General features: G+C 42.6%; 1 protein-coding gene across 5 annotated transcripts in view; it reads right to left on the bottom strand.

Moving 5' to 3' along the window:
- The window catches only part of GALNTL6 (polypeptide N-acetylgalactosaminyltransferase like 6), a 934,158-nt gene that overhangs the window by 70,794 nt on the left and 844,560 nt on the right, over positions 1-18,804 (bottom strand). For all 5 annotated transcript variants that reach the window (XM_038398387.2, XM_043513416.1, XM_038398385.2 and 2 more), the window contains exon 9: positions 8,514-8,621. In XM_038398387.2, coding sequence (XP_038254315.1) covers positions 8,514-8,621 — 108 coding nt within the window. The remainder of the gene's footprint in view (positions 1-8,513; positions 8,622-18,804) is intronic.

Raw genomic sequence — 18,804 nt, 5'->3', positions numbered from 1 at the left:
GGAAAGGAGCACCCCCTGCACTCACTGGTAGCGGGAAGTGGAGCGACCCAGCCCCAGCCATATCGCTTGGGGGAAGGGGAAGTACCACCCCCCACACTCACTGGAAGCAGAGCAACGCAGCTGGGAGCTGGGTTGCTCTGCCTCCCGCCGCTGCTGGTGAGTGCAGGGTTGGGCTCGACCCCGGCTGCAGGCACAGGCCCCCTGCTAATCCTCTGGGCTGCGTCCATCACTGGGGGAAGAGGCGGAATGGGGGCGGGCGGGGGGTGGAGCAGGGTGGAAGACTAAGAGGTGGGGCAGTGAGAGTTGTCCTGGGCCCCACACTCTCCTAGGGATGGCCCTGTCCCTTGCAGTGGGCCAGGCCGCAGCGGGGGCGGTTGGGGGATAGGGCTGGCCACCGGAGCTGGTGCTGCCGCATATGCAGCACGCAGCTGCCTAGGGCACCATGAAATTTGGGGCAATTTGGTGCCCCAAATTTCATGGTGCCCTACGCAGCTGTGTATACTGTGTATGCCTAGGGATGGCCCTTCCTGTAATTGCCAGGATTGCTCTGGAACCTTTTTTAAAAATAGGTATTATGTTAGCTACCCTCCAGTCATCTGATACAGAGGGTGATTTAAGAGATGGGTTACATACCAGAGTTAGTAGTTCTGCAGTTTTATAGCTGATTTCTTTCACAACTTTTGGGTGAACACTATCTGGTCCTGGTGAGTTATTGCTGTTTAATTTATCAATTTGTTCCAAAACCTCCTCTACTGACACCTCAATCTGGGACAGTTCCTTAGATTTGTCACCTAAAAATATATCTAAATTGGTCAGATATCACGTACTTGCAGAGGTGAGGTGCACACAGGTATACTCCCAGAGGAGGAGAGATGACAAAGATGACTTTAAACCACCATTGTGCCTTCAGGATTCTGGGTAGGATTCTTAGGTAGACCACAGAGTTGTACCAAGTTATGGATAAAGCCAGTTGAAAATTTTTCAATAATTTTTTAAAAACGAAAATGGCATATTTGTTGAAATCAAAATATTTAGAAAAACATATCAATTTTGACAAACACCCACAAGGGAAAATATTTTAAAATATCATTTTGGAAAATATTTGTTTTGGATGATTCTGCAATTTTATTTCAAATGTTTTGTTAATTTTGATATTATTTTTACATTATTTCATAACATATCAGTAACGGTAGTACTGCATAGAAAAACACTACTACTTCTGATATGTCTTAACTATAGATTTATAGATTCCAGTGCCAGAAGGGACCATTGTAATCATCTAGTCTGATCGCCTGTATAACACAGGCCATACAACTTCCCCCTTCCCTCAAAAGCATTTCCTAGAGAATGTCATTTAAAAAACACATCACATCTTGATTTAAAAATGGTCAATGATGGCAAATACACACGATCCTTGGTAAATTGTTCCAATCGTTAATTACCCTCACTGACAAAAATTTACACCTTATTTCCAGTATGCATTTGTCTAGCTTCAACTTCAAGACATTGGATTGTGTTATATCTTTCTCTGCCAGATTGAAGAGCCCGTTATCATGTTTATTCCCCACGTAGGTATTTGAAACCTCTAATCAAGTCACCCCTTAACGTTCTCTTTGTTAAGCTAAATAGATTGAGATCTTTGAGTCTATCAGCATAAGGCATGATTTCTAATCCTTAAATCTTCTTGGGGCTCTTCTCTGAACTCTCTCCAATTTATCAACATTCTTCTTGAGTTGTGGGCACCAGAATTGCCACATTATTCCACCAGCCAATTACGGAGGTATAATAACTTCTCGACTCCTACTCAAGAGTCCCCTGCATATGCATCCCAGGATCACATTAGCTGTTTTGATGAAACGATCACATTGGATACTCTCATTCAGCTGATTACGCGCCATGACCCCCAAGTCTTTTTCACGGTCACTGCTTCTGAGGATAGAGTCCCCCATTCTATAAGTATGGCCTAAATTCTTTGCTCCTAGATGTATACATTTACATTTAGCTGTATTAACACACATATTGTTTGCTTTTGTCCAGTTTACCAAGTGATCCAGATCACTTTCAATCAGTGACCTGTCCTCTTCATTATTTACCCACTCCCCTAATTTTTTTTGTCACCTACAAACTTTATCAAGGATGATTTTTTGTTTTCTTCCAGGTCATTGACAGAAACATCAAAAAGTGTAGGGCCAAGAATCAGTGGCAGATTTAGAGTTAGTGGGGCCCTGTGCTCAGTTTTATTTTTGGGGCCCCTCCTTGGGACCCAGCCAAGAAAAAGAACATTCTCTCTTATCTCCCTTCCACCACCATTTTTCATTCTTTTTTTCTTCATCCTCCTCCTATAAGTAATAGGAAGTAAATGAAAATAAAGTGAGGTACCTTGATTGTTTTTGTAGTCTAACTTATTTTTTCATAGACCACCTGAAAATCACTGAGGGTCTTGGCGGACCACTTAATGATCTTTCCAAATACTGTTTGTACCATTAGCTAACTATTGTAAAGCGCTTTGCATAAGATTGCTTTATTAAAAAAAATAAAAAAAACATTGGGGTATGGGATCTGGCCAGGTCTTAGAGTGCGGGAGGGGGCTCAGGGCTGGGGGTGCAAGATCTGGGAGGAAGTTAGTGTGCAGGAGCAGGCTGGTGGTTGGGGTGCAGGGTCTGTCCAGGAGTTAGGATGTGGGCGGGAGTTCAGGGCTGGGGCAGTGGGTTGGGGTGTGAAGCGCTTAACTGGGGCAACTCCTGTTTGGTGCGAGGGGTGCAGGTGAGGATGTGGGGGTGTGTGCATGAGTCAGGGAGGACATGGGGCTGGGTGTGTGTGAGAGGGGTGCAGGAGTCATGGCTGGGAGTGTGTGAGGAGTTGCAGGAGTCAGGGAGGACAGAGGGCTGGGAGTGTGCAGGAGTCAGGGCAGGGGGTGTGGGCTGGGATCATGGGGGTGCTCTCAGCCCCTTGCCCTGAGGGGCTCACACAGGGGGCTGGGGAGGTATGTGTAGGGCTAGTGTGGGGGCCCCACCTTTGCTCCACCCTGCCCCGATTCCAATCCCTTCCCCAAGGCCTTTCCCCCACCTCTTCTCTGCCTCTTCCCCCAAGTGCACTGTGGCCTCGCTCCTGCTCCTCTCCCTCCCTCCCAGAATTACCTGAGCACCCTCAAACAGCTGCTTGGTGGAGGGGGAAGCACTATGGAGGGTGGAGGTGGGGTGGGAATGTGGCACGCTTGGGGGGTGGAGGAGCGGGAGGGGAGAGGAGAGCTTGGCTGCTGGTGAGTGAGGAGCCTGCAGCAGGAGCCCCAGGAGCCGGCAGGACCAAGCTTCTGTCCCCACAGCTGCCTGACCCTGGGGCCCCCTGTCATTGGGGTCCCTGTGCCAGAGCACCCTGTGTTTTACTGTAAATTCACCTCTGCCAAGAACCATTCTCTGTGGGACCCCATTGGAAACATACCTGCTTGGTTATGATCCCTTGTTTACAATTACATTTTGAGACTTATCAGCCAGTTTTTAACCTATACAATGTGTGCCATGTTAATTTTATTTTGTTCTAGCTTTTAATCAAAATATCATATGGTACCAAGTCAAATGCCTTACAGAAGTCTATTACAGCAACACTATTACCTTTATCAATCAAACTTGTAATCAAATCAAAAAAAGATTTCAAGTTAGTTTGACAGGATCTGTTTTCCGTAAACCCATGTTGATTTGCATGAATTACATTACCTTCCTTTAATTCTTTGTTAATCAAATCCTGTATCAGCCTCTCCATTGTCTTGCTCAGGATCAGTGTCAGACTGGCAGGCCTATAATTACCCAGATCATTCCATTTACCCTTTTTAAAAATAAGCAAAACATTAGCTTTCCTCCAGTTTTCTGGAACTTCCTCAGTGTTCAAAGACTTACTGAGAAGTCAACATTAACGGTCCAGTGAGCTCCTCAGACAGCTCTTTTAAAACTCTTGGATAACAGCTGATATTTTATTTTTAAAATCATTAGTGGCCATTGCTACTTAATACTGATTAAAACCTCATCTTTTTTCTAGAACAGAGTCTCCTTTTTGTTTTTTAATGAACGGTTTGACAGTTTGACATATTTTTCAAACATTTTCCAAAACCAATTTTTTTTTTAAATTTGGTTTCATGGAAAATGAAAAAAATTGTTTTCATTTTAATTTGGAAATGAAACAAATTTTGAAACACTGAAGCTTCCCATGCATGGAAATTCTGAGTTTTGACCAGCTTTATTTCATAGAATCATAGAATCATAGAATATCAGGGTTGGAAGGGACCCCAGAAGGTCATCTAGTCCAACCCCCTGCTCAAAGCAGGACCAAGTCCCAGTTAAATCATCCCAGCCAGGGCTTTGTCAAGCCTGACCTTAAAAACCTCTAAGGAAGGAGATTCTACCACCTCCCTAGGTAACGCATTCCAGTGTTTCACCACCCTCTTAGTGAAAAAGTTTTTCCTAATATCCAATCTAAACCTCCCCCATTGCAACTTGAGACCATTACTCCTCGTTCTGTCATCTGCTACCATTGAGAACAGTCTAGAGCCATCCTCTTTGAAACCCCCTTTCAGGTAGTTGAAAGCAGCTATCAAATCCCCCCTCATTCTTCTCTTCTGCAGACTAAACAATCCCAGCTCCCTCAGCCTCTCCTCATAAGTCATGTGCTCTAGACCCCTAATCATTTTTGTTGCCCTTCGCTGTACTCTTTCCAATTTATCCACATCCTTCCTGTAGTGTGGGGCCCAAAACTGGACACAGTACTCCAGATGAGGCCTCACCAGTGTCGAATAGAGGAGAACGATCACGTCCCTCGATCTGCTCGCTATGCCCCTACTTATACATCCCAAAATGCCATTGGCCTTCTTGGCAACAAGGGCACACTGCTGACTCATATCCAGCTTCTCGTCCACTGTCACCCCTAGGTCCTTTTCCGCAGAACTGCTGCCGAGCCATTCGGTCCCTAGTCTGTAGCGGTGCATTGGATTCTTCCATCCTAAGTGCAGGACCCTGCATTTATCCTTATTGAACCTCATTAGATTTCTTTTGGAAATCTTTTGGAAATTAGATTTCTATTTACGGCAGTGCTGCCTATACACCTGTCCAGAATCATGTAATAACATGCAACATGCCTCTGACAAGCCCCCTTTTCCCCTCAAGCTCCAGTCTGCATGTCCTCCATGCTGATGCCTGAGAGATGCTTTTGTTGGGAAGCCTATGGCTGTCCTATGCAATACTTGCACTGGGAGACTTTCACTAGTGGGTCAGGGCTTTTCACTGCGGCATAGTGGGTCAGGGCTATGCCTGTGTTTACTGTGCCTCCAGTATGGGCCATCCAGGGAATAAACCTGTCCAGGCAATAAGTCATTGGGTTCCCCTAAATTGCCAGTCAGCACCCTAGTTACACCTACTTCTGTGGGAGGGAGATGTGACAAACTGACAATTTCCTACAATATCCTGAATGAACTTTATTGAATTAAGTTAAACCTTATTGAATTAGTTTTAACATATCTGGAGTTTGTTGCATTGAAAACAATTGTGGAATTGTATGTATTTCCAGGGGAAGGATAAATAGGAGAGCTTGGAAGGGGATGACAACTAGACCAATTCACTCAGGTTATAACATCTCCAGAGAAGCCACTGGTGCACACATACTAGTTCAAACTGGACTCTCCAGAGACTGACAGACAAAGAAAGGGTTTTTTGATAAATAGTCTTGCTTTAAATTGGGTCAGGGCCTTCTTCCTGACCTAGCAAATGGACAGGACCCAAGTCCTTTGGGTAGGGTAGGAAGGACTGGGCCTGCTAGAATCCATGGGATTAATTCTAGTAAATTTATTAGAAACTATGCAGGTTCTTTTATTGTTTTTAATATGTTTTCTCTATTATGCTTTTTACCTTAAGAATAAAGTAGGCTTGCATAGGAAGTGCTGTGGGGTAACTTATAACTATTGACAATCACTCTGTTATCAGTCGCTGAAGAGAAAGGAAGCAGATGTCCTTGGGCAACCTATCAATGAAGGCAGGGAACTGTGCACCCTGGGAATACCGTATTTAAAAGGTTAAGGGGCACAGGTCTCCATCCAGAAAAGCAATGGCTGGGGAGTGGGAAGCTGGGAGTGGGTGACCTTGCTCAACCACTGTGGGGAAAATACAGGTGCAATTGCCCTGAACTGTGAGACCAATCTCACATGATCTTGAACTGGAGAGCAGTTTTAAATGAAGCATCTGAAGGGAAAACAAAACACACACAAAAACACCTGCAGCATCCAGATCATCTCTGTGTGTGCCCACTTAGTTAATACCTTCATATAAGGCAGTTGATTCAGAATCATAGGGAGACTAGCTCAGTAAGGTGGGGCTTCCCTGTTCCTTAAAAGACTATATATGATCTTGATAACTGCTTTAGTTTTGGACTGTCTCCCCAAACCTTTGTTTATCTTTTGGACTTTGATCAGTCAATGGGGATAAAGTTATGCCCATGCTGAATTGCTTTGCTGGATCAGGGGCTGAATGCTCTTCCTTGATTGACAGATTATTTATTTAGATTGATATGAATGCTAAAAAGGGAGTAGGCCTATCCATATGCTCTAGGTGTCCCTGACTCAAGTTAACATTACACCCTAAGAGCAGCAGTACTATTTAAGATAGCCTACTACAAGTAAGCCTGGAAGCTTAATGACTCAAATTCCCCTTCAAACAAATGTCTACCAAGAGGTTCCCCTAAATATCAAGCAATGTATTAGGACCCATTCGTCAAACAGGAAGGATGGAATGTTCCCCATTAGGGCACCAGCTCTTTCCCCATAACATGCTTATCAATTCTGAATGGTGCCAGGCAATCATCCTGTGCATGGTCAGGAACTCTATTCTGCAGGATATGGAGAATTTTAATGTAATATTTCATAGCTGCCTTATTACAAACAGAAAGGCAGAGGAGAGGACTATTTCGCCTAATGAATCCAGATTAGCCATCATGGCTGCAGGGGTTTTGTAGAAGCTAATTAACGGTTGAACTTATAATACTCAGATAGAAAAGATGGCATTATTAACGTATAGTAGAGAGCTTTCTAGCCATCCAAATATTCTGTTCTGTTTTAGTGCAATAGGGAGAAAAGAAACTCATGTTCAAATCTCCAGTTTTAAGGTGTTTATCTAATGTCTCTCTGGGTTCCAATAGCAAGAGACAAGTCACTACAATGTAAAGAGGACTTCTGGAAAGTCATCTTCCTGGAAAAACTGAGAGAATGAACAAGACGGAATTATTCTTAGTGGAGGCATAGATTTAACAACATTTCCTACAGTATGTTTAAAGCATTTAGAGTGGCTCTTGGTTTATTTGTATACTACCTTATCAACTCACTCATGTTCCGTATTGCATCACATATTAGGGCTCTCACTTGCTGTGCTTACTGTCAGCACGCATGCTCTTCCAGGGCAGGGCTTTCTCTCTTACTTTAACTAGCTGAAAGGCAACTTGACTGCATGCAGTTAGCAGATAGGGTAGATAGGGTAGAATTCATTTCTTGTCTCTCTTATTAGGCTTATGGTCTGCTAGGCTGTGGAATCATTATAGTGGGTGTAATCCTGAAGCACAGATGTCAAGAGCTTCTCCTCCTTAAAGCAAGAGACTTATTTTTCATTCATACATATTTTCATTATTAAGAAAAAATATGATTCATAAGATGTTCCCTATGGTGATAAGCAAACACCAATATTTATGCCATTTTATGTTCTAAAAATGGAAATAAAAATGAACCATCTGGTAACATTTTAAATGAAAAAGATTAAAATTAAGGATTAATAAATACTAATATTTTGCCTGGAAGTCACAGTAGTGCCCTTAATTTCCCATTTTTGACATTTCTTGAACAAGCCCCTCATTTCTCTCAAGAAACTTATAGTTTTCATAGGTCCATTTCCTCTAAAGAAGGAAAACCTCATGGATATAGAGATGCTTAATCTCTTTGAAAGAGTATTGTGATCTCATGGTTCCCTACTCTCTCATGGTAACAAGGTGGTTATAGTCCTTACAGAGGTTATAACCAGTCTTTTAAATCACTGCTGATCAATTCTTTTGTTCCAAAGAATATTCCTTTCACAAGATGTAGGCTGCTGGATTAATTTGCTGACTGATCAAAATCCTGCCTAAAAATCAACCATCAAATTCCCAGTGACTTGTCAGATTTTGCTTATAAAACCATGACTGACAATCACAGTGAGTGTTTAAAAGGCAGTCCTGTGCTTCAGGTAATTCATATATTCTTTTGAATGAATGTGAAAGTAATATGCCTCTGTTCTGAAGTCTCTAAATTTATTTTTTACTGAGCACTGTTTTGTTCTTGGAAGCCTTGCCTTTAGAAGGTCGCAATTACAAAAGTAATAGCACATTATATGCTAGTCAGAGAAATGGAGAATTTGATTGTTTTATTCTAAATAAAGAAATCGATCCACAAGGAGTGAAGTGACTGACAACTTAAAGACCACTTTAAAGAAGGAAAATTTCAACGAGCAGCTACTCACTCGTGCCAGGCTGGTTCCAGATGGAACTTTATAAGGGACGTACTTCCTGTAAATGTGTCCAACTCTAGAACATGGAACATCAAACATGCCACCTCCACACATCCAAACCTGAAAAGGAAACAAACAGTGACAACTGAATGCCAGCAGAGAAGATAAAATCCAGAAATCATTCTGCAATGATCCCTCTTAGTGACAGTCCTATTTCATTCTGAATAGCTAGGAATGAAAGATGAAGGAAAATCCATGTTTTGATACTTCGGATCTCACTACAAAAAGAGATCACATTAAAAAAGAACAACATAAATTATAAAGAATAGTAGCTACTGTGTCTACCAATAATGCTTTTTACAATATAAACAAGATGTCTTTATCCAAGAATTTCCAAATTCTGAATACTCCTAATTAAATTAACTAATTACATTCTTAATTCCAAAAAGGCCAAATTTTCAAAAAGTGGTCTCATATTGGCAATATACAGTTAAACGTACCTATCAGGTGATAATTTAGAAGTTAAACTCAGGACCCTTGGCCTACAATCTACAGTATATAATCAGTACAAGGCTTGGTTCTTTACTAGGATGTACTTTTCTAAAGAAAAACTGAAACAGAAATATCAAAATAGATTATCTACCCAAATTCATATATATACAGAAAGTGGCATAAGTCATTTGTGTGTCATCTTTAGTGCAAGCTTCTGATACGGAAAGAAAGTGCGCCAACTGGAATATTCATTTTCAATGTTTAAGGGCCTGATTTACAAAAGTGCTGAGCAATCAGAAGTCTAATTGAAGTTAGTGGAAGCTGTAAGTGCACAGCACCTCTGAAAATCAAGCCACAGATGCGTGTGCTACAGGATGATGAGCGATGAGCAATTTCACTCTTCACAAGGGCTTCAATATTGCTTGTTTTTAACAGATGATTCTGTCAGAGAGGGAGACTGAATCATGCAATAGTCACAGTGGAAACCAGCCCAGCAACTCTGATAGACATGACTTTATATACTTCGGTGACATGAGAACTGGTGTACTTCAGTTTGTCAGCTAACCAGACTACTAATATGGTAGGCTGGCAAAATGGATCAACATACTTGTAGGATAAACATACTGATGTTAATGAGTGTATTTTGACTTTCTACTAACAAGTCAGTGGGAGCATCAGAGACGACAGTAAATAGGATAGCAAAACATATAAATAGGTTTTAAAACTAATCACACTCTAAGGGTTCAAAATGCACTTGTAGACCTAGTGCTGGGGCTACCACAATCATGCAGCAGTCTGCTGAATATGTCAAATAGTAAAATCACTTTGCTTTTCATAATCCTGGCAAAACAACTTTCTTAGCTCCCTGAGTCTGCAAATTGTTCTGTAAGCAGAACACCTACTATTCCGCACTAGTTCTGTACAGAGCACTTGCAGTCTCAGCTTTTTCAGCCTCCAACCTGTGAGATCATCAGCAAGCAAACCACCCCCATGTGCAGAAAGAGAAGGAGGAAACCATTAGCAACAGAACAACAGAGTCTTACAAACAGAGAACTGCAGCCATGGAGTAATGCTGTTACTCAGTTCTTGGAGGTTTGAAGAGCAAAAGGTTTGTGATTAAGACTCTTTTGTTATCTAGGTTAGTTAGAAAAACTGTTTTTGTACAGTGCAAAATTTCCATGAACCCTCACTTCCTCCCCCACATTTTCATGGTACAGTAACTCCCCACTTAATGTCTTTTCGCTTAACGTTGTTTCGATATTACGTCCCTGCTCCATTACTGAACATGCTCATTTAAAGTTGTGCAATGCTCCCCTATAATGTCTTTTGGCTGCCTGCTTTGTCCATGACTGGCAGCCCCCCCTATCTCCCCGCACCTCCTGCCTGCCGGCGGACCCCATGGATCAGCGCCTTCCCCTGCCCCCCCCCCCGCCTCCTGCCTGTGGCAATCAGCTGGTTTGCGGTGTTCAGGAGGGAGGGGGGAGGAGTGAGGACACGGCATGCAGCCTCCCCCCAGCCTCCTGAACGCCGCAAACCAGCTGATTGCCACAGGCACGAGGCAGGGGAGGGAGGGCCCATTCCCTGTCTCCTGCCCATGACAATCAGCTGGTTTGCGGCGTTCAGGAGGCTGGGGGGATGGGGTAGGAGCTAGGACGTGGCATGCAGAGAAAAGTGGGAGGAGATGGAGCGGAGGCGGGTTAAGTGTGGGGGCTTAGAGGAAGGGGTGGAGGGGCGGGCCGAGGATTGAGCCTCACGGCAAAGTCGATGCCTGTGCTTGCACACTATACCTGTATTAAATTGCTTGTTTAAAATTGTTTAAAATGTATATAATGCCTTTTGTCTGGCAAAAAAAAATTCCCTGAAACCTAACCCCTCCCTTTACATTAATTCTTATGGGGAAATTGGATTCGTTTAATATCGTTTCGCTTAAAGTCACATTTTTCAGGAACATAACTACAACGTTAAGTGAGGAGTTACTGTAGATTATGTGGGGGAAATAGTCAAACTTTGGGAAAAGTTCTAGAGTAGAAGAACTTGACCTTTTAAGAGTTCTCCTATTCCCTAAATGTTACTCTGCAGCATCTGCATTCTGTAATCAACTAGGAAAGCATATAAAGACACCTAGCTTCACTGAGAAGTCAAGCATGGTCACTATGACAGTATGTTCTCTATTGACACTGTGTGGAAGCTGCAATAGTATACTTCATAAACATCTGGAGGGATCGCTCTGGAGACAATGAAGAACTCAGTAAGGAGGCATGAAAGACAAGACATAATATAATTAATATCAGAGTAAAAAAAAAAAAGACATGATGCTACATCTCCCAGAATCTTGTCAGAGCTTCCATGTTGCAAGGTTCAGTCTCTGCATATGCATATCCACATGCAAAAGGCCCAGTTTCTGCATTCAGTGTGTTCTGTACACATGAGGCAGAGAGAAAAATGTGCTTGTGATCTAAGGAAAAGTAGAACACAATACACAGACAACAGCAGTGAGATGCTGGTCCTACTGATCTCAATGGGAATTTTGTCATTATTTCAGTAGAGCCAGGAATTTACCCCAGAGCTGTTATGTTCTCACTGAATAAACAATGTGGGATGTGTGGAAACCAGATAATTAACGATAGGAATATGTAGCATACATCATCAGAAAAGGTAGCATAGTTAAGACACCTGTTGTTATGCCCTTTGGCTATTCTAAATATTCCTCCCAGAGAGCAGATTGCAAAAGTGCTCAGAGGATGTCTAGTAAAACTTCCCCAGCTTACAGTGAACACAACAGCATGCATTCAAATTCATACAAGACCAAAAGGTACAACAAATTAGTGCTGGCAGACTAATGAGACAAATAGAGAACCCAGCATGCTGATCACCTCAGCATCATGGTCACCTTAAGTCAGGACAGTAACAGGAAAAGTGAAGGTCTATGTAGACATGTAGAGCCAAGATATAGGATAATGGTGATTTTGCTGGGTAGGGTGAACTCTGCAATGGGGAACACACATTGTGTGCAGCAGCTGAGTAAGGGAACAGTTACCACCACAGCGCTCTCCCTGATTGGTGTTCAGGGGCACCATCTTCTCTATCAGCCTCCAGCTAGCATGTGCCTAATAAATGTGAAGCCCCACCCACTGAAAATAATAACTTTTGGAACAGAGAAGGAGCATTCCCTCTCTATTCTCACCTCCTATCCTGTAGCCTCCCAGTTGCTATGAAGAGGAGGGTTCTCTTTTACTCAACTGCAACTCTAGCTCTCTCTCTGCTTCCTCAACATTCTGGCTACTGAAATGGAAATATTTCCATTACTCTACAACTCCCCTGTTTGTCATTTCTGAATCCATCTCACCAAACCTTTTTCATTTTCCAGGTCTTCTCTACTGCCTGCTGGCTGTTGTGTCTGTTTTTTTCCCAGCTACAGCAGAAAACAAAAAGTGACTTGATTCTTGTCAGCTTCATGACTGCTCACAAAAGTCTGAAAAAACAATAGTTAAAACTGACAGGTTTTCACTCTGAGGTGGCTCGCAGGTTCACCTTGCTTAAACTGTTCTCCTCCTACAAGCCCTTTCTTAAAACATCTCATCAAGGCCCTTAAACCCTTGTCCATCCACTCTCAACTCTCCTAACTTACTGAAAAACATGTGCACAAACATACAAAAATACATAAAGAAATAATGAAACTAACAAGATGTGGTTAACTTCACCATTCCTTCATGTTCCATTATTCCCCTTCCTGACAATCCTTTGACTGTATGTCATGTTGTCAAACTGTAAGCTCTTTGGAGTAGGGACTATACCTGACTGCAAATAACCTAGCACACTGATGGCACTATACAAGTAAGTTAATATTATTTATTACTGTAATACAGTAGCTGGCCTGAAACTGGGCTCAGATCTCCTGTTTCAGTCCAGATGATCCCAGCTGATCCCAGCCAATTCAAAGCCTGGGGCAGCAGCTGGGGGATCTATAAAATGTCAGTCAGGAGTCAAACCAGAACTGAATCAGATAGGAGAAGAGAGTGGCCAGACACAGAAGATGGCTCCTGGGAGATGGCTGAAGGTAGGAGAGAAGCAAGAGGAGTTTGCCAGCTGGTGTCCCTGAGCCAGGACTGGAGAGGGCTGAAGTTAGGGGGAGCAGCAGAGGGAGGTTCCTGCAAGCTCTAAGATGGAGAGCTGGAGACAAGGGCCAGAGAGTACTGAATGAAGGGGGAGCAGAGGAGGGGCTTACCCGCTGATATCTCCTTGCTGGAGAGCTGGACCCAGAGAAACAGCGAGAGCGCCACAGGAACTGAGGGTTGCTCCCCTGGTAAGGATGCTCCCAGCAGACAGGCTGCAAGACTTCCCACTGGGAAAGGCAGGCTTGCGCACTAGAAGGAACGGTTAGAGTGGTCGGCCTGGCAAAGGACAGATAGGAGCCTAAGCTGTGATGGAAGACACTGGGGTACGGTGAGAACAAGGACCATGTGAACGGAGTGTTATGAACTATGTTTTGGGAGTTTTGTTATAGATGATTTGCACAAGATTTTTGTAATAAACTGGTTCCCAGGAGCAGTATTGGTTAAGTAGGAGCCTGAAGTGGAGTCCTTTGGGTTAGCCAAGAGGGAATGTGAGGCAGCGAGGGGCTGCCCTGAGGCCACAAGGTGGTGCCCGGGAGGAAACCACTCATTTACAATTACTATTAATTTTTATTGCAACAATGTTTCTAGGGCATGGAAAGACAATAAAAGGATTAAGGCTGGTCCCTGGAAAATATGACAGCCTAGCAGATAAACTTAGTGGAAGATCAGCTCCCTTTCATGGAGCACATACATAATGTGAGGAAGCAGAAATCTATCTAGGTGCTTTATTACTGTAACATATGTAATGAGAGTTGAAGTACACATATATTGCATCTTCTTGATGCTGCAGGAGATCAATAAAAAAGAAAAGGAATTAGAAAAAGGCTATCAGATACACTGAGGCAATAACAATTGGGAGGAAATAACACTGCATGTTAGGCTTATATTTGATAGATATAAAACTTAATTCGAAAGTGCTGTGCTGCACCTGAGGTGCATTTTGTAGCATAATTGGAATGAATCTCAGGCTGGCTTGCAGGACACTTAGCAGTTGTTCCTGTTTATCTTTTAGCTTCAGAATGACTAATGGAATTTTTATATTTTCTTGGGAAGATCAATGCTGTGAACCTTGTCTTTAGAATGTGTATTTTTATGTCACCTATGCTAAATGCTGTCAGAAATTGGAGAAACAACTTGAAATCTTATGTGTTAAATATTACAGACCTCTAGTGCACCATAAAAGGAATTCTGCTGTTGTGGATCTCCCAAATGCTATCACAATACTGATGCCTCCATTGGCCTAACTAGCAAAAAATAAAATTCTCAAGATCTCTAATGTCTCGTATAATAGCAATGAATATGAGCTGTAGCCAAGATAAAATAACCCTCCCCCCAACAAAACAAGTCAATTTAATTTAGAAAGCTCAGAACAGGAATATTTTATGATGAATATTTTCAGACTAACACGGCTACCACTCTGAAACCAACAGCATTGTGTCTTTTTGGTAATCTGCCATTATACATATGCACCCTCTACTCTGGCACTGAAACCCTAATCCAGTTTGATGCAGAGAGAAGCCCCTGGTGGGGAGAGGCAGGGTGGGGAGTGTGTTCCAGCCAGACCAAACCTGAGTGGTGCTGTGACCCAACTGAGGGCTGAACGTGGGATGGGCCCGCTTTCAACCTTCCCCCACACCCTGGTAGAAGTGTATTTGCCTAGGGCCCAGTGATGGGTTAATGTGGACCTGGATGTGGCAACCCATCTTGAACCTTCCTGTCATCCATGGGTGGGTTGGCTCCTACCATTTGGGAAACACTGCACTAAATTATAGTTTACCACCTCCTTAAGAACATAAGAACAGCCATACTGGGTCAGACCAAAGGTCCATCCAGTCCAGTATCCTGTCTGCCGACAGTGGCCAATGCCAGGTCCACCAGAGGAAGTGAACCTAACAGGTAATGGTCAAGTGATCTCTCTCCTGCCATCCATCTCCACTCTTTGACAAACAGAGGCTAGGGATACCATTCCTTACCCATCCTGGCTAATAGCCATTAATGGACTTAACCTCTATGAATTTATCCAGTTCTCTTTTAAACTCTATTATAGTCCTAGCCTTCACAACTTCCTCAGGCAAGGAGTTCCACAGGTTGACTGTGCGCTGTGTGAAGAACTTCCTTTTATTTGTTTTAAACCTGCTGCCCATTAATTTCATTTGGTGGACCCTAGTTCGTATATTATGGGAACAAGTAAATAACTTTTCCTTATTCACTTTCTCCACACCATGATTTTATAATATCATAAAATCATGATTTTATATACCTCTATCATATCCCCCCTTAGTCTCCTCTTTTCCAAGCTGAAAAGTCCTAGCCTCTAATCTCTCCTCATCTGGGACCCATTCCAAACCCCTAATCATTTTAGTTGCCCTTTTCGGAACCTTTTCTAATGCCAGTATATCTTTTTTGAGATGACGGGACCACAGCTGTATGCATCTGTACTCCTTCCTATAGAGCATCACAGAGCACTTCATTGAGAGGGTCAAAGAGAAAGGCATAAAGGCAAGCTTGAAAAGAGAGGATGCAGTGGTCTGATGGTTAAGGCACTGGTCTGGGCCTTGGTTGATATGAGTTCATTTCCTGGCTCTGCCACAGACTTTGAGAGACTTGGGCAAGCCCTTAACTTCTTTGTGCCTCACCTCCCACTCTTTGTCTATGTAGATTGTAAGCAATTCAGTTCAGGGACTATCTGCTATGTGTAAGTACAGTGCCTAGCACAATGGGGCCAGAGTTTTGGTTGGGACCCTTAGGTGCTACTGTAGTACAAATAAATATAAAGGAAAGGACTCATGGGCTTGGAGCTGTGAATTGGAAGATGCGGGAGAATGAGTTTGATAGATGTGGTTGTACAAATAAAAGAGCAATCCTTCCAATTGCAGAGTGCCATGGAGAAGGGACAAGGAGGAGCCCAAGACTGGAAGAGCACAGAGGGACAGGGAATTAATGGATGCCCATTTTAAGGGTATGGTGGAGTGACCCCAGAGAGACTTTTGAACATTCAGGAAACGACCAGAATTCTTCCTTGCAGTGTATTTTCTATTGATTTGTGCAGCCCTATTTTTTTTTTTTTTGCAAGAATCATGTTACTTTATGAAAATGGAAGAAAGAAAACGAGAGAAAACTAATAATATAAATTTAATAACTAGGTAGTAAATCGTGGGCCTAAAGGTACATGATTTGCAATTGGTGGGGGTGGGGGAAGGGAAGCGAAGTGATTACTATGTACGTTGCTGAGAGGAGAGGGCCCAGGCATAGCTCACTTACAAAGAAGCAGCGCTGTGCCCACTGCTGTGTGAGGTGGCTCTTTCCTGAGGTAACCTGCATCAACAAGATGCAGCATAAACAACTCTTGTGCCCTGACCATGAATCTCATTAAGCTTAATATTTTACTTAAAAGCCCAGTTCCTGGAGTCCTCTGATTTTGAGAGCCTCTGAATATGTTAATAAAAGGAAGTTTCTACCCCTATTATTGTAGCGAGAAGCTGGAAAACATGACCCATTGAAGGCTCAGAACAAGGAAACCAAATAAAGAGATCCCAATTTTATTATTTTTAAGCCAATATCATATATTTTTGGATCCTGACTCACTATTTTTGAAAGCTCAGGGTTTAGAAATACTGCAGAGGGCTCCAGTAAACACCACCGGGCTGGACACTGCTCTGCTCCTCGCCACCGGCAAAGGACCCATTTCACACAAATGTACACCCCATAGCAACCCCGTCAAGATAACTGCCTTCATTTTCCGTTCTTGGAACCATTGGGATTTTACAGATTTGCCCAACAACTTAACTGTTGAGATGCAAGACTGGCATTTTAGGTTGTTTATTGCATCATGTGTAGTGAAAACATACATTTGCATGGCATTTGTAATTTGCTTTTTATTAAATACCTAACTGGAGTGCTATGAAGGGGTTAATTGACAGTTTCACGTAGAACAGATTACACTGAAGTATTTTTCTGTAGAAAGACCAACCTCTAGTTAAATTTCTGAACATACGGTTTATTGGACAATAGTGGTTCCAACATAAACCTAGCTGTCTTATTTGATCAATGTGGATTATAGGAGTATTCCTTGTATATTTTGCAGCATTTGTGTGCGGTAAAGCCACAGGCATTGAAAACTCTCCAAAATTAACGAATTAGTATCACTAATTGTGACTAATTAGCTGCCTCCCAGGTGATGCCATGGATCAGATAGCCTGCAGACTACCTGGTTCTTGGCTTATAAGACTAAGAAACAGCTCAGAGAGAGAAAGCCCTGCAGAAAGCAAGTCAGTTCCTGCAGGTGAGCCTAGGTCAGGGGAAAGAATGTGGCTAGAGATGTTGCTGGAGCTACTTACAGTGATTGGCAGAAACCTTAAGAGAGGCAGAAGCCTTCGTGGAGGAGGGCTGAGGAAATGCCAGGCAGCAGGACCTGGGATTTGTGAGAGAACTTTACAGTCAGCATGAGGCCAAGAAATTGCAGAGTTAGAGAAAGACTTTAGTTCAGTTGACATTTGGACTGTGAAGTTTTAATAAAGCAGATTCCAGATTACAAGAGTCTCTATGCAATTTTTAAGAAGTCCAAGAAGGGGAAACCAAGTCAGCAGTGAGATTCAATGCTGGATCTGTATGACCCTATTGCAATGCTTGCACAGTGCTAGTCTGAGCTATACCTTAGTCTAAGCAGTGGTGTTAGTTCTTTGCTTTCATGTGCACTAAATTTGCTCACAAACTAAATAAATAGTTCTAAAATAGAGAAGGTATAATCATGAAATGTTAGTTTTATGATGTGTTTCAAATAAAAATCGATGAAAGGATTGTACATATACATTTCCAAGGCTGATTCTGGCCTATTCCAGCTAGTAAGAGAAACAGCTTCCTGGAAGCCCATTCCTAGCTCTATCTATACTAACAAAGGAAACTTTTAAAAAAAAATCCTCTGAATATTCCTAACATTATTTCAGGGGTACCAGAACTGGGATCTCTGCTGTAAATGGCCACTGGCTGCCACCAGCATTTTAAACACTAGGATTGAAAGCCTGGCCTTATTGAAATCAATGGGAGTTTGCAATTTGCTTCAACAGGAGCCAAAATTCACCCAGTGTCACTTAGATCTTTTTAGAAGAATGAGAGAACAGTTCTTAAAACAGCAACAGCAGCCAATGACCAGTGTACACAAGAGCTCCCAATATTGCTTCTGGAGCTGAACCAGTGTTAACTATGTTAGGAAGTTATTGCAAAAATTCCCTAGAATATATGAGGCTTCTGAATGGCAAGACATTACAGTAAAACAGGGAAAAGGAAAGTGAGACAGCATGATATAGTGTACTGAGTGCAGGCTTGGGAACCAGAAATTCCAGAATTCAAATAGCGGATCTATCACCAACTCAGTTCCCTTTTACGGTATCATTTAATTACACTGTGTCTACGGTTTACCATCGATAAAATGATATTATTAAGTATCAGAAGGGTAGCCCTGTTAGTCTGGATCTGTAAAAGTGGCAAAAAGTCCTGTGGCACCTTATAGAGTAACAGACGTATTGGTGCATAAGCTTTCGTGGGTAAATACCCAATTCGTCAGATGCCTGTAGCGGAAATTTCCAGAGGCAGGTAGAAATATGCAAGCAAGAATCAGGCTAGAGATAATGAGGTTAGTTCAATCAGGGAGGATGAGGCCCTCTTCTAGCAGTTGAGGTGTGAACACCGAGGGAGGAGAA

This window comes from Dermochelys coriacea, chromosome 4, assembly GCF_009764565.3.
Source record: "Dermochelys coriacea isolate rDerCor1 chromosome 4, rDerCor1.pri.v4, whole genome shotgun sequence".
In the NCBI taxonomy this organism is placed as follows: Eukaryota; Metazoa; Chordata; order Testudines; family Dermochelyidae; genus Dermochelys; species Dermochelys coriacea.
This window is presented reverse-complemented; position numbering and strand designations above follow the sequence as displayed.